This window comes from Culex quinquefasciatus, chromosome 2 (assembly GCF_015732765.1).
Source record: "Culex quinquefasciatus strain JHB chromosome 2, VPISU_Cqui_1.0_pri_paternal, whole genome shotgun sequence".
Taxonomy (NCBI): domain Eukaryota; kingdom Metazoa; phylum Arthropoda; class Insecta; order Diptera; family Culicidae; genus Culex; species Culex quinquefasciatus.
The window spans coordinates 139,436,171-139,457,945 of NC_051862.1; the positions used below are offsets into that span (position 1 = coordinate 139,436,171).

Here is a 21,775-nt window from a genome sequence, read left to right on the forward strand (position 1 = left end):
CAGAATAGTGGTCCGCAAAGCGGCCTCAATTTAGAACTGTCAAAGCGGAACCAATTTACTGTTTGAAAAATGATACCTAGAAGTGGCAAGTATTGTAATCGATCTATAATTTATTTTGTCAAGAATTAAAAAGTCGAGAGCGTCGAGTTTTTGAGGTATTCGAAGTCAACAAATTTTAAGAAGAGTGTTAAAATTGAGATTGTCAGACGACGTCAAAGACGAATATACCGTTTTGTGGTAGAATTTACTTCAATAATTTCAAAATTTAGCATGAACTTGAAATAATTTTGATAAACTTTTTCGTTTTTGACTAAGCTTAAATTTCAGACTTTAAAAACCGTTAACCCTCTAACGCCGCTATTTTTTTTATTTGAGCAACTTTTTTTTTCTTACGAAAAACTTAACGTCTCTTGTTTTATGTTTTTCTTGTTTAAATTTTTAGTATTGAGCAATTCTCTACAAAATCGGTCTTTTTTAGAATTTTAATTTTTGTATTTTTTTTTTTAATTCGAATTAAACTTTTGTGGTGCATTCGGTCTGCCCAAAGAAGCCATTTTGCATCATTATGATTTTTTATTAAACTTTTTGTCACTAAAACTTGATTTGCAAAAAAACACTATTATTATTTTATTTTATTTTTATATGTTTTAGAGGACATCAAATGCTAACTTTTCAGAAATTTCCAGGTTGTGCAAAAAATCTTTGAGCGAGTTGTGAATTTTGAATCAATACTAATTTTTCGAAAAATCGAAAAATTGGTCGCAAAAATTTTTCAACATTATTTTTCGATGTAAAGTCAAATTTGCAATCAAAAAGTACTGCAGTGAAATTTTGTTAAAGTGCACCGTTTTCAACATAAATCCATTTTTAGGTGACTTTTTTTTTAAATAGTCGATGTTTTTAATTTTTTTATAATTAGTGCACATGTTTGTCCACTTATGAAAAAATATTTTTGAAAAGCTGAGAAAATTATATATATTTTGCGATTCTGAACTATTTTGATACGACCCTTAGTTGCTGAGAAATTGCCATGCAAAGGTTTAAAAACAAGTAAATTGATGTTTTCCAAGTATCACCCAAACGACCCACCATTGTCTAACATCGATATCTCAGCAACTAATGGTCCGATTTACAATGTTAAAATATGAAACCTTCGTGAAATTTTCCGATCTTTTCGAAAACAATATTTTATTTTTTTTAAATCAAGACTTACATTTCAAAAGGGCTAAATATTCTATTCAATGTTAGTCATGGTTTAAAAATCTTGAAATAATTTTTTTTCGAAAAGATCAGAAAATTTCAAGAAATTTTCATATTTTAATATTGTAAATCGGACCATTAGTTGCTGAGATATCGACATTAGAAAATGGTGGGTTGTTAGGGTGAGACTTAGAAAACATCAATTTTCCTGTTTTTAAACACTTGCATGGCAATATCTCAGCAACTAAGGGCTGAATCAACAAAGTTCAAAAAAGCAAAATATAGAGAATTTTTTCAGCTATTCAAAAAAAAATGTCAAAGGTGGGCAAACATGTGCACTAATTTGAAAACATTAAAAACTGCGACTATTTTCAAAAAAGTCACCTAAATATGGATTTAACCTGAAAACGGTGCACTTTATCAAAATTTCATTACAGTACTTTTTGATTGCAAGTTTGATTTTACATCGAAAAATGAAGTTGAAAAATTTTTGCGACCGATATTTCGATTTTTTTAAAAAATCAGTATTGATTCAAAAATTCATAACTCGCTCAATGATTTTTTGCACAACCTGGAAATTTCTGAAAAGTTGGCATTTAATGTCCTCTAAAACATATCAAAAAATAAAAAAAAAATAAAAAAATCACCATTTTTTTTTTACCGTGTATCATTTTTTTCCAGTGTAGTCCGTATCCATACCTACAACTTTGCCGAAGACACCAAATCGATCAAAAAATTCCTTCAAAAGATACAGATTTTTGAATATTCATACATCATTTTGCCTTCCTCACTGAGGTAAGGCTATAATCCTGCTCTAAAAATGAAATTTGTATAGAAACGTCGTAGACCCACCTACATGTATACATATCGAATGAGAATCAACAACTGAACAAATGTCTGTGTGTATGTGTGTGTGTATGTATGTATGTGACCAACAAACTAGCTCATGTTTCTTGGCACTGGCTGAACCGATTTGAACTGAACCTGTTGCATTCGACTTGGTTTAGGGTCCCATAGATCGAGTTTTATACAGATTGAAGTTTCGATAAGTAGTTCAAAAGTTATGTATAAAAATGTGTTTTCAAAACATTGAAGATCTGGCAACCCTGTCTCGAGATATGTCCACTTAAGTGATATTGATGTACTTTTTGGATGCCGGGTCTCACTTAAATGTATGTAAACTATGTCCGGATCCACCATCCGACCCATCGTTGGTTAGGTTATCAAAAGACATTTCCAACGAGTCCAAAATATTGATGATCTGGCAACCCTGTCTCGAGGAATATTTATGTACTTTTTTATGCCGGATCTAAAAAATAGATGAAATTTTTGTACAATTCCATCATATCAGCCATTGTTGGTAATAAGAGAGGAAGGCTCCAACGACATAGGTGGATTAGGTTAGTTTTTGTATGCACGGAAAAAAATATGTAAATTTACACAGCACGTAATTACTGTATCTCATGTAAACTCACTCAATGTAATGTTGAAATATAATGTAAAGAGTAAAAAGTCATGGAAATTACTCCAATGTAAAGCTAAATCTAATGTAAACCATGAATCTAATGGAAACGTTGAGCATGGAAACTCAAATCTGATGAATTTCTACCCGTGTTCGGCTTCCTGTAAATTCCTATTTAATGTAAATCATATATCCAATGTATTTCTGCCAAACGTTAACTTCAAAACTACCCGAACTAAAAATAGTAATATTTGGTTCTCTTTCTATCGCTCTCATATTTCGCTGGCCCACTGCCTGAGCCTCGCCCTGAACAAGTTGATGCTTTAGCCGCTCGTTTATAAAATGCGAAGATGGCTCAGTCGGCAGCGGGTAGCGTAACACCGAACATTCTACCCGTCGTCCGTTCGATTCCAGTCCAGCGTTATTCCACTTGGCCGTCGACGAGAAAGCGTCCCCTACCTGTGAAACAACTTTTTAAAATCATAATTTCCTTTTGCTCCTCGTTTCACTCATTTTAAAATAGAACATAGGCCACATCCTTTTCCTACTGCATTCCAAGACGAGCTTCTCATTCCCATTAGCCAATCAGAATTAGTTGATTTGAACTAATGTAAATTTCCAAAACTAATGTAAATTTTCAAAACTAATGTAAATTTTCAAAACTAATGTAAATTTTCAAAACTAATGTAAGTTTCCAATGAATTTAATGTAAATTTCCAATGAAACTAATGTTAATATACATCATTTATCATGATACCTTTTGGTACATGATAAATAATGTAAATTTACAGAAATATTTTTTTCTGTGATGGACCGCTGCCAAATTTGTATTGAAAATTATATGGATAAACTAATGATGCAAAATGGCTTCTTTGGGCATACCGAAGGCACAAAAAAAGTTTCAGCCGGATTAAAAAATACAAAAAAAATCGAATGACCGAAATCCTAGAGAACTGCTTATAAATGTTTCTCTCACAAACCACAAAATTCAAGTTTTCATACAGTCAGAACTTTCATAATCCATCTGGTTTCATTAAGATAATCCACGCCTCACACCCGGAAAAATAAAACCGCTCACTAATCAGGCCATGAACTACTAACCCGAATCAGATGAATGGGTCAACCATGAGATCAGGCACACGTTCACAAATTTCACAAATGTGTCTCTCAGCTCACCAATGAATGGACCCCAAAAACACTTGGCGTGCGCGCGCAGCGTTACATCCATCGCACTAAGAGTTGATTGAAGAGAGAGCGAGAGGAGAGGAGAAGAGATTTCGAAACGAAACCAAAGCATAATTTCCACACACAATTTAAAGAAGTAGAAATAACTGAAAATGAAGCGAAAAAAAACCCTTCACAAGTTGCATTGCAGCAGCAGCGAGATCGTGTTCGTCTCGTTTCTCGAATTTCGAGCCGATTATTATTCGTTTTAGTAGGATAGTAGTGTGCTCTTAAGGCGGCGGCATTAGAGGCCAGATCGCCACACTCTCTTTCGCATTTCGTGCACATTCTCTCTCGCACGCTCTCTCTTTCTCTCTCTTGTTCTCTTTTCTAATGCGATTAAATTACAAACATCTGTGACTGACACTGCGAAATATGTGTTTTCTGTTTGTGTACTTTTTGGCTTACAAATCACAAACTCTCGAAAGCGTGCGCGCGCTCTTGCCCTATTTTCAATAAACCTCGTGTGCATGTTGTTGTCGCAAGAGAGCATTCTCTCGATCTCGCTCTCACACTATCACTCTCTTTGAAAACATTGAGCCAAAGCAGGGCAGGGTTGTGCTCAACTCGTTTTGTCGCTTGATGCATTTTTTTGATTTCAGTTTTTTTAGACAATTTTTGACTGTTTTTTCGTTCTTCTTGTACGTTCAACCCCAAAAATTCTCGAAAATGATCTGGATTTAATTTTAACAAAGGTGGCTGTGGTGACGGAACAAAACAAAACAATTTTTTTTTTCAAAATCCACCTCGAATTCTCGCGCACATCCTACTCTTTTCGCGTTCGTCAAATGACTGTCATTCTCGAGCAAGCAGCTGTCAAAATTCAACCATGCACGCTGAAACGCGACAACTCATTCAAAAGTTTAATGTAATTCTTTTGAAACGCAACTCATTCTTCTAGGCATTCTACCCAAATTTGAGTAAAGAAGGTTTGACCAAACAAAAAGTCGAACTTTATTTAATTATTTAGCATTTACCATTTCCTAATCATTTTCGGTTTCCTTTATTTCACATTAACACTGCTCATTCCCTACAGTGGCGAACTGAATTACCTTGGGCATGAGTAAGGACCTCGACGACGTTAGCAATGTTGGCTTTAAAATATAATTTCGTGATAATATCACTTCCCCCCAGCCAACATTTTTGCCATGCGAAGCGGGCCTCGACGCTGTGTCTAGGTTTAATTCCTAGCTAGGAGCCATCAGTGTCTTAAGAGGTGGTCCCAAGGCCGAGTAGGAGTTCATGAAGCAAATTAGTCGTCTCCTTCCCCTTTTAAATTGAATAATGAACTCTGAAACCAGCGCTTACTCACAACAGAAACAGAGGCCTCTTCTAGGCATTGTAGGATAGAATAGATTTTGAAATTTATTTAAAAAAATTATTATTACGTAGCATTTTGATATGTCAAAATTTCCATAGAGTCTCGGTCAATCAATAGTGCGATGATATCGGACAAAATTCGTTAACCTGTTGAACTAACGGTTTTCGGATTATGGTTGTATCGACCATTGTTGCGAATCGAGGGTCTACTGGAGCCTTGACGATCAAATGGAGCCTAACATTTCAAAAGGGCGCATGGGCGCAGGAGTGTGTCTCCTTCACTCAAATGACAGTTTACATAAGGTATAATAGAGATGCACTCTTGTTTGCAAAGCTCTATGCCCTAATGAAATGAAAGGCATGAAATAGTCGTCTTAATTACTAGTGTTCAACTTATGAACTATTCATTTATGTTTATTTGTTTTTGGAAGCGGCAAGACTGGTTTAAAAACAAGATCCTTTACCTTATTTGGCGTTACAATAAAAACATTCGGGGATTTAAGATTAAATTTACTTTCAGACAGTTTAGTTTAGGTTGTTGATTAAAGTTAGATAATTTTCCGTCGATGAATAATTGGACTGAAATGATTAGTTGATTTGAACGAAGTGTAACATTTCATTGGCAGATCTGTTTCTAGTTGTAATGTACGACAAGACTATTGACGGACGTGACAGGTTGGCAGTTAGTTTTCATCTTTTTTTCTCTAGTATTTTTTATTTCCTTTAAATTTGGAATACATCATAGGTTTCCTTTGTATAGACCTCCGATTAGTTACATTTTCTTATTTAATTAACTAATAATTTAATTTATTCCGGGCCTTCTTACTTTGAATCACAATTTCAGATTTTCTTTATTCAGTGTTAAACTTAGATTACCGTAACTGCTCAAGTCATCCAAGTTCTTACTACTCACACCAACACTAATTTTCTTTCACCTCCTCCCTCCCGATCCCCTATATCTTCCGGTGGTGTACATTTGGTATGCAATACTAGTTCGGCCACTACCCTTTTTTCCACAAGAAACCGGACTTGGACTGACTTGAGGCCGCGTCCCCCACCATGCTCCGTAAAACGAAAACGAAACGAAACAAAGGTGGCGAACTGAATTCCCTTTTCACTAACTTTCCTGTACACAACTACTCTTAAATAACACAATTTTGCGTTAATGTTAGGCAGATTTTTGAGTACCGCGAAATTGCCGTGAAATTCCAATGTTTTGAAATTGGCATGCCGCGTAATTTCATTTTTTTTCGCCGTGAATAATCACTAGCCCTAGTTATAGACAATCAACCATTAAAATTTGACTAATTAGGGGTTGAGTTGTTTTAATGAGTTTTAATGCGATTTTCTACATAAGTTTTTTCTTGTCTTCTTTTGCATATTTTGATGAGATTAAGTGTCAGTTACTCACATCACATCATTTACCAAGACACTTGTAAAAGTAGCGCTGACTATTTTTTCTAATATGTTTGTTCTTTAAAACATGCTGTGTAAGACTTTGACAATAGCTGTATGAACTATTTATTTAATCTGCCTTTTTGATCATTTAAGATTTGGATTATTTTTTTGTAAATCTGGGCATAACAGGAAAATTGATATAGAAGAAGCAAATCTTAAAGAAACTCTTTCAAAAATCGAAAATAGGTAATATAGTCCAGACTTGATTATCCGAAGCCTGAATCAAACGCTGTTTTGATTTTCCCAAGGTTTTAAAAGAACATATGATAATCTAAACTTGAAAAAAATTGCTTGTTTTTAAAATGAAATACGAAATCTAGCGACCCCATATACATTTTCTCAAAATGTCATATCCGTCATATTGGCTGCCATCTTGTATTACAAATTCCGCGATCACTGCTTCAAAGATCAAATGCTGCTGAGAACAAATGCTTAAATTTCATGTTGAAATCCAAAAACCCATGTATAGTAGAGTGACAATAAAAAACGACTTTAGGAATACCCCTTTTTAAATTAAATCGTGCTTGCCATTTCATTAGGGCACATAACTTTTTTAACCAAGAGTGTGCCCCTTTCACACCTTGTGTAAACTGTCATTTGAGTGAAAGGGATGCACTATTGTTTACAAAAGTTATGTGCCCTTTTGAAATGTTAGGCTCCAAATGTATCTTTATTGAACATTCTTGTAATAATTACATTTCTTTTACAATTAAGTGGTTTAGCTAAATGTTCTTCATCCATGTTGTACTTTTCGTTTTATTATATATTTTACACACAAGCGAATGGATGCTTGTTTTTTTAATGTTAGCGACGAATTATCATCAACTACAAATTATGCCAATCTTGACTTCAATCCTCTTCTTAAAATTTGGTGACTTCGAATACCTCAAAAGCTCGACGCCCTCGGCTTTTTTTTTTATTCCTGACAAAATAAATTATAGGTCAATTACAATACTCGCCACGTCTTGGTATCACTTTGAAAACATAAATTGGTTCCGCTTTGACAGTTCTAAATGAAGGCCGCGTTGCGTACCGCTATTCTGCACCCAGGGTTTAAGGGTCGCTACTGATCGTTAAATGTGATGAAAACAAATTTTCATGCAAAAACGCCTTCTTTAAATCGCTAATAAATCGTCAGGATTAACTCAAATCGTTTTGCGGTCTTCGACATAGTCGTTTGTCATAAAATTGTACATAACACTTGACAATAATCCGACACATTTAACGCCACCCTTTGGTAGAATTTAGAAATTTTTGATTTTCTCATGAGCAATTGTATTTTTTTTTATTTGGCTCAAACTTTATAGGGTTCTTCCCTATGACTAAGGCTACCAACTGTACGGATTTTATCCTTACCATACGGATTTTCGAACCTCTTCGCGGATTTTTAACAGGCCGGAATTTTTGTAGGGAATTTTACGCATAATACGGATTTGTACGGAATTTTAACAACTTTTTAATCATTGAATTGCTTTTTTGATTTGGTCGAAGCTTTTTTTAACTACACAGAAAAATATGTGAATTTACTTGACAATGAAAAAATGAATTACATGTAAACTCAGTTGATGTTAACGTAAGATTCGACGTAAACGGTTGAATCACACGTAAAATCATGTTTTTACGTATAATTTGTTGAAAATTTAAATCAAATTGCATTTAAATTTAAATGTTTAATGACGTGCAAAAGTGTTACATCATAAATGATGTAACTTTCGGAAATATTTTTTTGTGTGTAGAAATTTTTATTTTTCTGTGAGTTTGATTTAAAAAGGGAGAGTTTTCCTGGGTTCCCTCAATTCAAACTCGATTATCAATAATTCTTGAGTTTTTGAACTATTGTCTTTCATATGTTGATAGGACCCTTAAAAAAAACTCTAGAATTGTTCTTTTAGAAATTCCTTACAATATTTATCCATTTCCAAAGGCTTTCTAAAACTTGTGAAAACATTTGAACATTTTAATTAACAAATCTAGAGTTTTTTTATAGGTCCTATAAACTGCTGTGTTTCAAATGTTATAGGACCTTTTCAATAAAAAAAAACTCTGGAAAAGTGTTCGTGAAAATACTAAGAACGATATTATTCGTTAAAGCAAACTTGACATTTTGTAAACTTTAAAACGTTTAACAAAAAACATTGAAGAACATAATGATTTGATTCAAATCACGGTTTATTTTATGAATACTTTTAAACGTGCAACGTGTGAAATTTGTTAGCTGTAAAAACGACACAGTTTTATGTTTTTAATTCTCAAATTTATTAAATTTAATTTATATAAATAATTCATTGGCAGTTTTTGTTGTACCATGGTGTCATATCGGCAAAGAGTACGGATTTTTGCTCAGCAAGAGTTGGTAGCCTTAACTATGACCAAAGAAATCTTTTTGAGTAATTAGTTCACCCATACCCATAGTCTCCATCCAATTTTGGCAGCTGTCTATACAGAAATGGTTCGTAGATTTTTGTAAATCTGTACCATTTGAAGGAATTTTCTGATCAATTTGGTGTTTTCGGCATAATATGTAGTAGGTATTGATGATGACTATTCAAAAAAATGGTACAGTGAAAAAATCCGTTTTTTTTTTCACAAAAACCCAATTTCCCAAAATTATTTTTTTTTATTTTCAAGATTTTGTTTATATATTTTAGGGGATCAAAACCTGCAGCCATAGAGAAGTATCGTCAAAAATGTGTCCTCCGAGTTATGAATTTTCAAGATATGGTCACCGAAAGTTTGATAACAGCGAAATATTAGCAGTTTTTCGATTTAAAAAAAACAGAAGTTAAAGTTTTCTAAGTCCCCGAATATTTGAGTTTTTTTTAATGAAAACTAACATTTCAAAAGGGCCAAACATTCAATATTACGACCATTTGAAATGTTCGTCTTGATTGTGTAATCAATTTGAAATTATGTTCAAAATGTTTTTCAAGCGTGGTATGCGTTTAAAAAATAAAGATTTTTAAGTACAAACCAGACTCAATTATCCGAAGTTTTGATTATCCAAAGGTTTGCATCGGACTTCGGATAATAGAATCATAAACAATTTTTTCCATTTTTTTATTTTCTTGTTTCATCAAATTCGAGTTCTGCTACCCAATTTTAGTAAAATTTGGACGCCATCATTATATTTGTTATATTTATTGACAGTCAATTGAAATAAAGTTATTTCTGTTAAATCGTAGCCCTGCCCTGCACCGACTCAGCCCTCTCGCCCTCTCTCCTAAACCATTCTCTCCGCGCCACGCGATTGGCTGACTCAGCAGGCGCGCTCTTCCTCTCACACAAGAGAGCGCGCGCCCGCCTGGGCCTCGGTCGCGATGGCCCAGATATTAATTGGAATGATCAACATTCAGCGCGAAACAAACGAACAAAAAAAAAGTGGGTTGATGTCAAAGCACCACACCACCGCCACGATTGCCCCAGACACACTCTTGGTGGTTGGTGGAGCTAGAGGCTGAAGGGGTGTTGCTCAATTGTCCGACCTGCCGACCGACCACGAGGTCATCTCGACCGATTGGCCAAGGTAGCAGAGTCGTCGTCGTCGGTCGTCTTTCACCTAAATACAATGTGAATGTTTGTCAAACAGGCAAGTTTTGTTTAACCAAGTCTCTCTCTTTTTTCTCTGTTTCTCCAAAAATGTTTTTGCAGGAAGTGTGCCACACCAGGAAACTGCTGGAGGTCCCCCAAAATGGAGTCCGAGCAGATCAAGGTGGAGCCCGATTTCTACTTTCCAGTCGGTGAAACGTACGCCGCAGAAGAGGACAACGCGGCAGAGGACGGCGGTGGCGACGGTCTCGACGAAGAGCAGCTGCTCGAGATGCACCAGATCGACCTGGATGACAGTCCGGTGAAGCCAAAGTTAGTTTCGAATGACGACGACGACGACGGAAGTGGCCGTGAAGTCGATAGTGATAGTGGTGGAGGTGGTGGCGGCATCGTTAGTAATAAGGACGCTCTAGAAGCGCAAAGACAGTACAAGTGTGATGTGTGTGGGAAGGTGTTGGACACGGCGTATCATCTGCAACGGCACCAGAAGATTCACACCGGGGAGCGTCCCAGTGTCTGCCGGCTGTGCGATAAGGCGTTCATTGAGCCGTCCGCCCTGAAGGTTCACCTGAGGTGAGGAGACAGAGAACAGAAGGTGGCACGTGCCAAGAGGGGAAACAAAGTTGTGGTTTTGTCTTAGACATTTTGATCAGTTGAGTGAAGAAAGTGTGACAGTTGTTAGCTTTGTGAACATTGTTCGGTTAAGCAAACACAAAAATGGAAACTTGGGCCCTAATTGGCTCAACTAATGGATCAGCATGTTTCTCTCAAGATGTTTGGCTATCCATGAACAATAGGCCGGCCCAAAAAAAAATGAAAAGTTTTCAAATCTTTGGTGCTAACCCCTAGAATGATAGATTAGGATGTCAAGAACAATGTTTTCATACAACAACAAATTCCCAAAAATGGTTTACAACTTGCGCGCGTAACAATCATACTAAAGTTATTCAAATTTGGTCGCCTTGGGCTTTAAATTATAGTTTAATTTCCCCTGAACAAATTCCTGTACAGACATAGTTCATAAAAGCTTGTGTTTTAGCATGGCAGGGCGTTTAAGGGGAAAAAAGGTATTCTTTATCTAAAAAAAAAAAATCAAAAATCACTCCCCAAAACGAGCCAAAAAAATTTGCAGCCAAAACATAAGCATTCAGCTTACAGGAAATTTTACGGAGATGATTTTGCTTTTTTTAACATTCAATTTATGTCCGTGCAAAGCCAAGATATTTGCATTTTAGTGAACAAAAAGTGACCGATTTTCAAAATTCTTAGTACCTATATAAGCGTTTTTACCATAAAACATTGGCTACTATGATTACAAACGGGAAAGCACATATTTTGGATATTTTTATTTTGCACGCTCAAAAACAATATTTGTTTATAAAATTTCATGAAAATCATGATATTTTCTCACAAGGTGACGTAAACGACATATGTATAAGTACTGCTCTGTGATCTTCTCGATATGAACAAATAATGCTCTAATGGGTAATTATTTTTGATTTTTTTTTAAATGAATTTGTCCCATTCGAATGTGTATGGAAAAAAAAAATCACGTTCACAGCTTGTAGATATGAACGTTAATAAAATTAATTTTGATTTATGATTATTTGTCGTTTACGTCACATTGTGAGAAAATCTCAAAAGAATCTTCTTAAGAATTTAAGAATTTAGGATTTTAGGCATTATTTGTTCATATCGAGAAGATCACAGAGCAGTACTTATAAATATGTCGTTTACGTCACCTTGTGAGAAAATATCACAAGAATCTTCTTAAGAATTTAAGAATTTAGGAATTTAGGAATTTAGGAATTTAGGAATATAGGAATTTAGGAATTTAGGAATTTAGGAATTTAAGAATTTAAGAATGTAAGAATTGAAGAATTGAAGAATTTAAGAATTGAAGAATTGAAGAATTTGAGAATTTAAGAATTTAAGAATTTAAGAATTTAAGAATTTAAGAATTTAAGAATTTAAGAATTTAAGAATTGAAGAATTGAAGAATTGAAGAATTTAGGAATTTAAGAATTTAAGAATTTAAGAATTTAAGAATTTAAGAATTTAAGAATTTAAGAATTTAAGAATTTAAGAATTTAAGAATTTAAGAATTTAAGAATTTAAGAATTTAAGAATTTAAGAATTTAAGAATTTAAGAATTTAAGAATTTAAGAATTTAAGAATTTAAGAATTTAAGAATTTAAGAATTTAAGAATTTAAGAATTTAAGAATTTAAGAATTTAAGAATTTAAGAATTTAAGAATTTAAGAATTTAAGAATTTAAGAATTTAAGAATTTAAGAATTTAAGAATTTAAGAATTTAAGAATTTAAGAATTTAAGAATTTAAGAATTTAAGAATTTAAATTTAAGAATTTAAGAATTTAAGAATTTAAGAATTTAAGAATTTAAGAATTTAAGAATTTAAGAATTTAAGAATTTAAGAATTTAAGAATTTAAGAATTTAAGAATTTAAGAATTTAAGAATTTAAGAATTTAAGAATTTAAGAATTTAAGAATTTAAGAATTTAAGAATTTAAGAATTTAAGAATTTAAGAATTTAAGAATTTAAGAATTTAAGAATTTAGGAATTTAAGAATTTAAGAATTTAAGAATTTAAGAATTTAAGAATGTAAGGTTAAGGCCACGAAAAGAATGTCCATCTTTTCTTGTCCGTGATCCTTCCGTTCTCCGTACCGGACCGTATCTTGAAATTAAATAGACGGATTTTATTTTTTGCTCCAAATGAAGAAAACCAGAGGGAAATAAAAAACCTATAGAGCAATTCCAGCTCAAATCAGGAATTTTTCTGGTACTTTTGTACCCGACTCTCTCCGATTTCAATGAAACTTTGTAGACATGTTATCCTGGGCATATATAAGCCATTTTTGTGTATATGGAGCCAATAGTACTCGAAAATAACATTTGAGAAGGGCGTAAGGTATTTAAATATATTTGAATTTTACAATTTAAAAATTACTGTATCTCGAAGCCATTGCGTCGTATCCAAAAGTGGTCAAAGACAAACTTGTAGGAAATCGGACGGGCTTTCTGAAAAAAATACACTGAAACAAAAATACACGCCACATCTATGAGATTTTTTGATTTTTAAGCCTAAAACTTAAATTTAATGCTGATGTCACGATTTTTTTTCGTTCAAAATTTTTGAGGAAATAGCCTAAAATGCTACTAAAAGACTGGCGAAAAATGCAGGATGGTATGCCTCTCCTAAAAAAATACAAACATCATTTACTAAAACTGTTTTTTTGAAAAGTGGTCTAAACGTCAAAATTTTTTTAAACCAGTAGTGGGAATCGATTCTCCTGACAATTTTACATAAAAGTCTCCATATTGACCATTGTCCTATGTCCAATCCTTGGGAAGATACAGCGGTTTTAAAAATAAAAATGTTGAAAAAACGTTTTTTTGTGGTTTTTGGCAATTTCTATATGACAGACTTGGTTTTTCAGTCTTGTAAATAGTTTTACCGGAAAGCTCGTCCAAATTCCCATAAGTTTGACTTTGACAGCTTTTTGGTTTATATCGTTTTTATATTTACGTAAGCAAATTTACTATCCTAGTTTCTACCACACTGAAAAAAAATCTATTTTCAGTTATTAGCAATGCAGTTAAGCTTATATCTGTAAGCCCTTACATCCAATTGAAATGCTGTCAAAGGCAAACTTAACCCCTTCCCGCCCAGAGCATAATCGAGATTTATTACGTTTTTCTTCATTACTCGTAACTGATTGGGCCAAATTGGATGAAATTTTAATGGTGATAAGTTAACATTCTGTACAAACTAATACCGGTTGAACCAGGTTAAAAAAATGCATGGTTGTAGATAAATTTAATTTTGAAGACAAAAATTAGTGGTGCTCTGGAGTAACCATGGGCGTGAGAGGGTTAAGGGAAATTGGACGAGCTTTCCGGTATAAATATTTACGAGACTGAAAAACCAAATCTGTCATATAGAAATTGACAAAAACCACAAAAAAACCCGTTTTTTCAACATTTTTATTTTTAAAACCGCTGTATCTTCCCACGGATTTGGACATAAGACAATGGTCAATATGGAGACTTTTATGTAAAATTGTCAGGAGAATCGATTCCCACTACTGGTTTCTTTTTTTTTTTTTTTTTTTTTAATTTTGACGTTTAGACCACTTTTCAAAAAAACTAGAGCGAGTTGTGGCGCTATAACCACGGCAAATAGTGTCCAGGGCATTCGTGGAAATACAATGTCCCATCCCAGAGGGTCCCGGAGTACCAAACCTTCTTAGCATGGTGCTCCCAACGAATACAACCAAAAAATCTCGGAGCGTATGGTGGTGTGTCCCCACGCTTCTTCCTCCCCTGTCGATTCAAAATTGTGTTGTTGTTCGAACACTCAGTGCTCAAACTCAACCCAATTACGAATCATCTCTGCGATACGGCTTTACGCAGTAGGCCTGGCCGCTTTAACGCTTGTGATGTTTCAATGCATTCTAATGCAATGGCGCATTGCAAATGTTAATAAATGACAAGAAGAGTGCTAGGCGTCATCTAACCTAAGGCACTCTCCAGGATCCCTTCGAAAGATTGGCTGCGCTAGGGTCTGATTAGATTAGATTAGATTAGATTAGACCACTTTTCAAAAAAACAGTTTTGGTAAATGATTTTTGTATTTTTTTAGGAGAGACATTAAAAACCAAAAAAAATCTCATAGATGTGGCGTGTATTTTTGTTTCAGTGTATTTTTTTCAGAAAGCCCGTCCAATTTCCTACAAGTTTGTCTTTGATCACTTTTTGATACGACGCAACGGCTTCGAGATACAGTAATTTTTAAATTACAAAATACAAAAATATTTAAATAACTTACGCCCTCCTCAAATGTTATTTTCGAGTACTATTGGCTCCATATACACAAAAATGGCGTATATAGGCCTAGGATAACATGTCTACAAAGTTTCATTGAAATCGGAGAGGGTCGGGTACAAAAGTACCAGAAAAATTCCTGATTTGAGTTGGAATTGCTCTAAACTTAAAAAATCTGAATAAAATTTTAAAATAATAAATTTTGAAATTCAAATACATACAAATAAATGTTAAATTATATAGCATTTTTGATTGTTGTTGTTGATTTAATTATGGGTCATTTGTGAATTCGAAGGTAAAAATTCCAAAATACATTCAAACAAGTGTATGTAATAAATATATATTCAAAAATTCATGTTTTGAATGTTCAAAAATTCATGTTTTTAATGTTAAAAAGTTATCTGATTTTCTGTAATGTGAGAAGGCGGCAAAAATGCCGGCATTTAAGAATAAAAATTTTTGACCATCATCATATTGTTTCTTTGGGGCCCTGTACAGTTTGTTAATTCCGTTCATTAACGTTCGTTAATTAGTAAAAAAAAAAAACAACATTTCAAATGAAATTCCGGAATAATGTTAATTCAAATGATAGATAAGATGTATTGAACAAAATATTAGGTGACGAACAAAATATAGATTGAATTTATTCTTCAACGAATGTAAAACTTAAATTAGAGCCACTTGATCATTTAAAAAAAACTAAAGTTTTCCTGTATTCTCTCATTCTTTCTTCCAGAATCCACACCGGCGAGAAGCCGTTCCGCTGCAAGATCTGCCCGCTTCGTTTCACACAATCTTGCAACCTGCAGTCCCACTACCGACAAGTGCACGGTGTCGACCCGAGGGGCGATCCCCAATATTTCCGCAAAATGTGCCAGCTTCTGCTACAACAACAGCAGCAACAACAACAACAAGCCAAGCCCTCAGCATCGAGGCCCTCCAGCTCCAGGTCGCTGCCCAAGTTGACTCCCAAACCGAGCGAAGGACTTTGGGAGTGCTGCGTGTGTGACGAACCATTCCAAGACCGCGATCTGCTGTTGATCCACGAGGAGACGCACGTTCCGGAAGCGCCCTTCGAGTGTCGTTACTGCACCACGGTCTACTCCGGGCTGGTCAACTTCCGATCGCACGTCAACATCCACCGGGTCAGCTTGCGCCAGGGAGGCTTTTCGGCGGCCGCTGCCCGCAGTCACTTCCAATCGGGAGTTCGGGCGAACGCCAGCGCGATCGTTGCCGGTCGTAAACCCGTGGAGAACAGTGGTGAAAGTGACGTGGCGCTGAACACGAACCAGCCGTTCGTGCCGAGCAACGACAAGACGGCACCGTACAAGTGCGTCGAGTGCAAGCGCAACTTCCAGAAGCAAGATCTGTACTCCCACATGAAGGTACACCTCAAGCAGAAGAACATCTTCTCCAAGAAGAGTCTCAAGTGTGAAAAGTGCGGCCGAGTGTTTGAGAAGGAGTTGACGCTGAAGAAGCACATGGACACCGTGCATCCGACCAGCGCAAACGCCTTGCTGCGGGAGGCACTTCGCGAGCAGATAACCAAGCGCACGCAATCCCCTGCGACGGGGACGACAACCCTCAAGATCTCCTCCGAGGTTGACTTGGTCCCGATAGAGCCGCGTGTCAAACAGGAAGCGGCGGAAAGTGCCCTCGGCGATGACGAGGTCAACTCGACGGTGTCGGACAATCCCATCCTGACGCAGCTGCTCAACAGCAACTCCAGCCCGCAGCTTTCCGTGGTGCCTGGTGGGAGCTCGCGTAGTCCAGTTGCTGGCGAACGTGCTGACGAGGGAGGATTTGTGATCAGTGCGGTGGCAACCGTGGATCATAGCTTCCTGGAGCAGTTGGACGCGATGGAGCGTGGTACGCAGCAGCAGCAGGAGCAGCCGATGCCAGCGCTTCGTCGGATGCCCGTGCTGGAGGAGAGGTGAGTTGCTAGGGCAGGGTGGTAACTTGAATGTTGGGAAATTCCAGATAATTTATCGCGGAAGGGTTGCTGGATCCTGGAAGTCTATGAATGGTTGGAAAGTCTGTTTTGCCTTCCTCACCTTACTGAGGAAAGGTTATAAAATCACTCGGAAAATGAACTTTTTAATTAGACCTCCTAGACCTACCTTCACTTGTACATATCGACTAAGAATCACCAGCTGAGCAAATGTCTGTGTGTTTGGCTGTATGTAGACATGCGTACCAAATCAATGTCACTGGAATATCTCGTCACAGGCTCAACCGATTTTGGCCGGAATGGTTTTAATCGATCCATCTTAACGTCCCCTAAGTTGCTATTTAAATTCATGCAGTTTTATCGTGTATTTAAAAAGTTATGTTAAAAACTGTTTCATATTAAATTAAAATTATGGTAAAAGGGTGGTTTTTTCATGAAACCCTCAGATGTTATATATTTTTAGAAAGCATATGAGAAGACCTTTTAGGCAAAGTAAGAATTTTCAAGATCTGACTTACCTATCTAGAATAACAAGCAGTTTAAAAAATGGTCTGAATTCACATACCCTCAACTGGTCGGGTCTGATCGCCACGAAAAAGCCGTGTAGAGGGATGCCATTTTCCTCAAAGGCTGTGTCTGTATAATCTTGACAAAAAGTCTGTAGGTAGTCTGTTTTTTTACTCATCACTTATTTTTATTAGGACCTCTTAGATGCTGCGAACCTTAGGGGAGATTATTAGAAACACGTCTTTAGTGTAGTAGGTTAAGACAAGTAATGATCTTTATTGTATCTTTTAAAATCGTGGCTTACTATAATGCCAACATCCCCCCTTAAGCTAGATTTTTTAACTCTCAAACATCTTCTAGCTTCAATCAATTTCGAGCCGGACACCGTTCTCGTCAAAACATTCGCCGCTCCTCGATCCACGAACCCGCGCTTTCTGGTGCCCTCGCACCGACGCTGAATGCTGAGTTGCCCGTCGTCTTCAGGTGCCCCGAGTTCGAGCTTTCTACTGGTCCCGGTGACTGGCATTCTGAAGCAAAATGGCTCATTTGCTTACACTTGAAGCACTTGACCTTCGTTTTGTCCTTCGCCGGCCTTCTCTGGTGACTCACAAAAGCTCCTTCGGTTCCTGATAACGTCACGTAATCATCTTTCTTCACGTCCTGCAGGATCTTCGTCTTGATCAAGTCTGCTGTCAATTTCGCTCCTGATGCTTCCAACCCCATCAACATTGGTCCGTAGCTCTCCGGCAGCCCCATGAGTAGAATACTTGCCAACCAGTCGTCATCGACCTTGAAGTTGATCTGGTCCAACTGGTACTTCGTCGACATTATCTCGTTCACGTATTCCTCGACGGTTCTGCACTCTGTCAGCCGCAACGATGTCAGCTTTCGCAGCAACCCCATCCTCCGGGTCAATCCGCTGTCCGAAAACGCATTCTTCAACTTCGTCCAGGCTTCACGTGCCGTCTCAACGTCCTGTACGTGACTGTAGTTGGCAGGCGTAATCCCGAGGCAGATCGTCGTTAAAGCTCGCTCAGACAGTGCTGGATCTACTGCAGTACCTTCTTTTACGTCAACGTCCGCTTTCCACGTTCCTTCCCGTATCAACGTCCATTTCATCGCCAAGGCCCACGATCGATAGTTTTTTCGTCCACGTAGCCTCTCTCCAACGGGTATGGAGCTTGAACTGGAAACGCTTGGAACAGCTACGCCGGAACCAGTACCGGAACCACTTCCGCTTGATCCATCCAGAACCATCTTCAGAACTTCTTGAAGTTTCCGGTGAAGATTTTCCACTTGTTGATTTTCTAACGACGGTCGCTATGGTGCCTGTCTGGGCCCATAACCTATTAGAAACACGTCTTTAGTGTAGTAGGTTAAGACAAGTAATGATCTTTATTGTATCTTTTAAAATCGTGGCTTACTATAATGCCAACAGAGATCCATAAACATGTGGACACTTTAGGGGGGTTGGAATCACTAAAAATGAGAGGAAGGCACCAACCACCTAAAAGTGGATTAAATATTTCTTTCAATTATGATTTCTGATGATAATCGATAGGATATGTAGTTTCCTAAGCCATTGTCAACAAAATTTCCAGTATTCGACCTTAAAAGAATCGTAAATTTTGCTTAGGGACCATCCATAAACCACGTGGACACTTTTTTGGGAATCTGATACCCCCCCCCCCCATTGGTGGACAAATGTCCATACAAAAAAATCTTTTTTTGTATGGATCGTGGACAATCGCCATACCCCCCCCCCCTAAAGTGTCCACGTGGTTTATGGATGGTCCCTTAACCCTTCCAAGCCTGATGGGTCATTAGGGTGTAATAAAAAAACGATTTTCCAGCGCAGTATTTTTTCAGTTAATTTGGGGTGTTTGCCGATTTTCCACGATCCATACAAAAAAGTTTTTTTTTGTATGGAAAATATCCACGAAGGGGGGGGGGGGGTGAGATTTCCAAAAAAGTGTTCACGTGGTTTGTGGATAGTCCCTAAAAATATTCAGAACATGAAAATATCTTTCTAACAGGGATATATATAAATATGTTCTGAAGACACCAGAATTTCCAAAAATAATACAAAACGTAACAAAACGTTAGGTGGTTGGTGCCTTCCTGACATTCATAAAATCAATACATTAAGTAAAAATAGCAACATTCCCCCTTAACATGTTTAACAAATCAACATTATTACTCATTTCTTTTGATAGGGTTTACAGACCTTCAATATTTCTGGCTCATCGGCAAGGTCTGATAAAAAATCTATCCAACGATAGTTCGCATGGAAGATTCAGACAATATTTCTATCACAATATCTGAAATCCGGCCTCCAAAAAGTGTATAAATAACACTTAAGTGCTAATATCTGAGATCAGGCCTCAAAAAAGTGTATAAATAACACTTAAGTACTATTAATTTTTGATAGAGTTGTCAGATCTTTGATGTTTTAGGCTCATTTGAAACGTCTTTCAATTATCTAACTAACGATAGGTCGCATGATGGACACGGACATCATTTTCATCGAAATATCTGAGATCCGGCCTACAAAAAGTGTATAAATAACACAAATCAATGTTTCGGGCTCATTGGAAAGGTCTCTTTAATACCTTTCTGAAAATGTGTAACATGATAGGTTTTCTTGCAAAAACCACCCTTTTTACAATCTTCCGGACATACGCCAAAATCGATTTTCAAGCATAACTTTTAAAGTACATAACTAAACTTGCTGATTTTAAATAGAGACCTATGGGACCCCAAGACAGATCGAATGAGACTAATACGGTCGAAATCCGTTCATCCAGTCCGGAGATAATAAGTTCATTTTTCGAGTGATTTTATAGCCTTTCCTCAGTAAGGTGAGGAAGGCAAAAAGATAACCGAATTTCGGTTATACGATGATGAATTATGAACGGCATTACCGAATTTCGGTATTTTTTTACCGAATTCTATAATTTTCAGTTTACCGAACTGTTCAGCAGTTGAAAATTCGGTAACCTTTATGGAATAGAACTCGAGTCGCCACCCTATTTTTTTCGTTTGTTCCTGGCTATCTTTTCACTAACCCGTTCCAATGTCATTCCAGCTTACGCCGCCCTCCGGTAGGCTCCTCCCAGCCCGACCAGCAGCCCACCACCGGACCCGCTCCGCTCAGCTCGGGCACCTACAGCTGCGTGTACTGCCCGCGGACCTTCAACGAGCACTTTGGCTTCCGGCAGCACATGCGCTCCATGCACTACGACGAAAAGCGCCACAAATGCCCGGAGTGCGGAAAAAAGTTCTCCCTCGGAATTACGCTGGCCACGCACATGCGAATCCACACGGCCGTCCACCCGTTCACCTGTATCGTCTGCTTCAAGACGTTCAGCCGGTCGGCTTCCCTCAACGGACACCTGTCGATGCATTCCTACGGCGAGGTCAAGTGCGCCGACTGTGGCGAAACCATGCTCAACGTGTTCAACTACATGAAGCACATCGAGAAATTCCACCCGGACTTCCTACGTAACATTGCCGCCTACCGGAAGAAGGCCGAAGCGGTGCTGCAGCGACGCCGCGAGCTGATCGTCGAAATCACCCGTGGTCTCGCCCAGCACCAGTCGGAAATTCCGAACGTCCTGGCGCGACTCCGCGGCGAAGTCAACGCCGCGCCCCCACCGTCCGAGTCGTTCAAAATTCGACTCGGCAAGCCGTACGCCCAAGAGCAGGACGAAGTGAGCTCCAGCGAGGGCGTCCTCGTCAAGCTTGAGCAGCCCGACTCCGTCAGTGGTGGCGGCGGCAGTGACGAAGTGGTCGTCAGTTCGGCCTCGGACCACGAAACGCTGCCGGCACTGCGTGCCGAACTGCGGAAACGTCCCAGGAGTGGCCAGGAGCTGGAACCGGCGCGGAAATCCGCTCGCACTGCTGGGTCGTCGTCGCCGAATTTGAAGCGTCTGCTCGAGGCGGCCTCCCCGCTGGCCACGGTCAAGTGCGAACCCTCGTCGGAGTAAGCTGAGGTAAGGTATTATTTGCTCGTTCGTTTCATCAATCACTTTAGTCAACGTGTGTGTGACATCGCTGTACAAATGTCTGCTTAAATTATAACGTAAGAAGTGTCGTGCAGTAAAATGGAAATTGAAAGTTAATCAAGTTTTTGGGTCCTCCTTATTTGTTTCATTATAATTTGAACAATTTTTTGCCTAAAATGCGCAAACGTTCGCATCTCGTGTTCATGTATCTAAGTGTTAGGAATTAGATGATAACAATAAATTCTGCATTT

The 21,775-nt window shown here is 37.5% G+C and overlaps 2 protein-coding genes across 2 annotated transcripts in view; one reads left to right on the forward strand and one right to left on the reverse strand.

Annotated features, from left to right (window-relative positions):
- The window catches only part of LOC6031831 (zinc finger and BTB domain-containing protein 17), a 54,960-nt gene extending 33,185 nt beyond the window's left edge, over nt 1-21,775 (forward strand). Inside the window, exons 2-4 of the mRNA XM_001842482.2 lie at nt 10,313-10,783; nt 15,796-16,992; nt 20,606-21,775. Coding sequence (XP_001842534.2) covers nt 10,353-10,783; nt 15,796-16,992; nt 20,606-21,506 — 2,529 coding nt within the window. The 5' untranslated portion in view covers nt 10,313-10,352 and the 3' untranslated portion in view covers nt 21,507-21,775. The remainder of the gene's footprint in view (nt 1-10,312; nt 10,784-15,795; nt 16,993-20,605) is intronic.
- On the reverse strand, nt 17,760-19,764 carry LOC119767862. Its single transcript, XM_038257587.1, has 2 exons — nt 19,745-19,764; nt 17,760-18,863 (listed from the first exon to the last, which is right to left on the reverse strand). Exon 2 carries the CDS (start codon nt 18,772-18,774, stop codon nt 17,911-17,913), a length of 864 nt encoding a protein of 287 aa, XP_038113515.1. The 5' UTR covers nt 18,775-18,863; nt 19,745-19,764; the 3' UTR covers nt 17,760-17,910.

What these genes read in the sequence shown, in the direction of transcription:
- LOC119767862 (XM_038257587.1), bottom strand. Translation starts at nt 18,774, where the DNA reads ATGGTTCTGGATGGATCAAGCGGAAGTGGTTCCGGTACTGGTTCCGGC.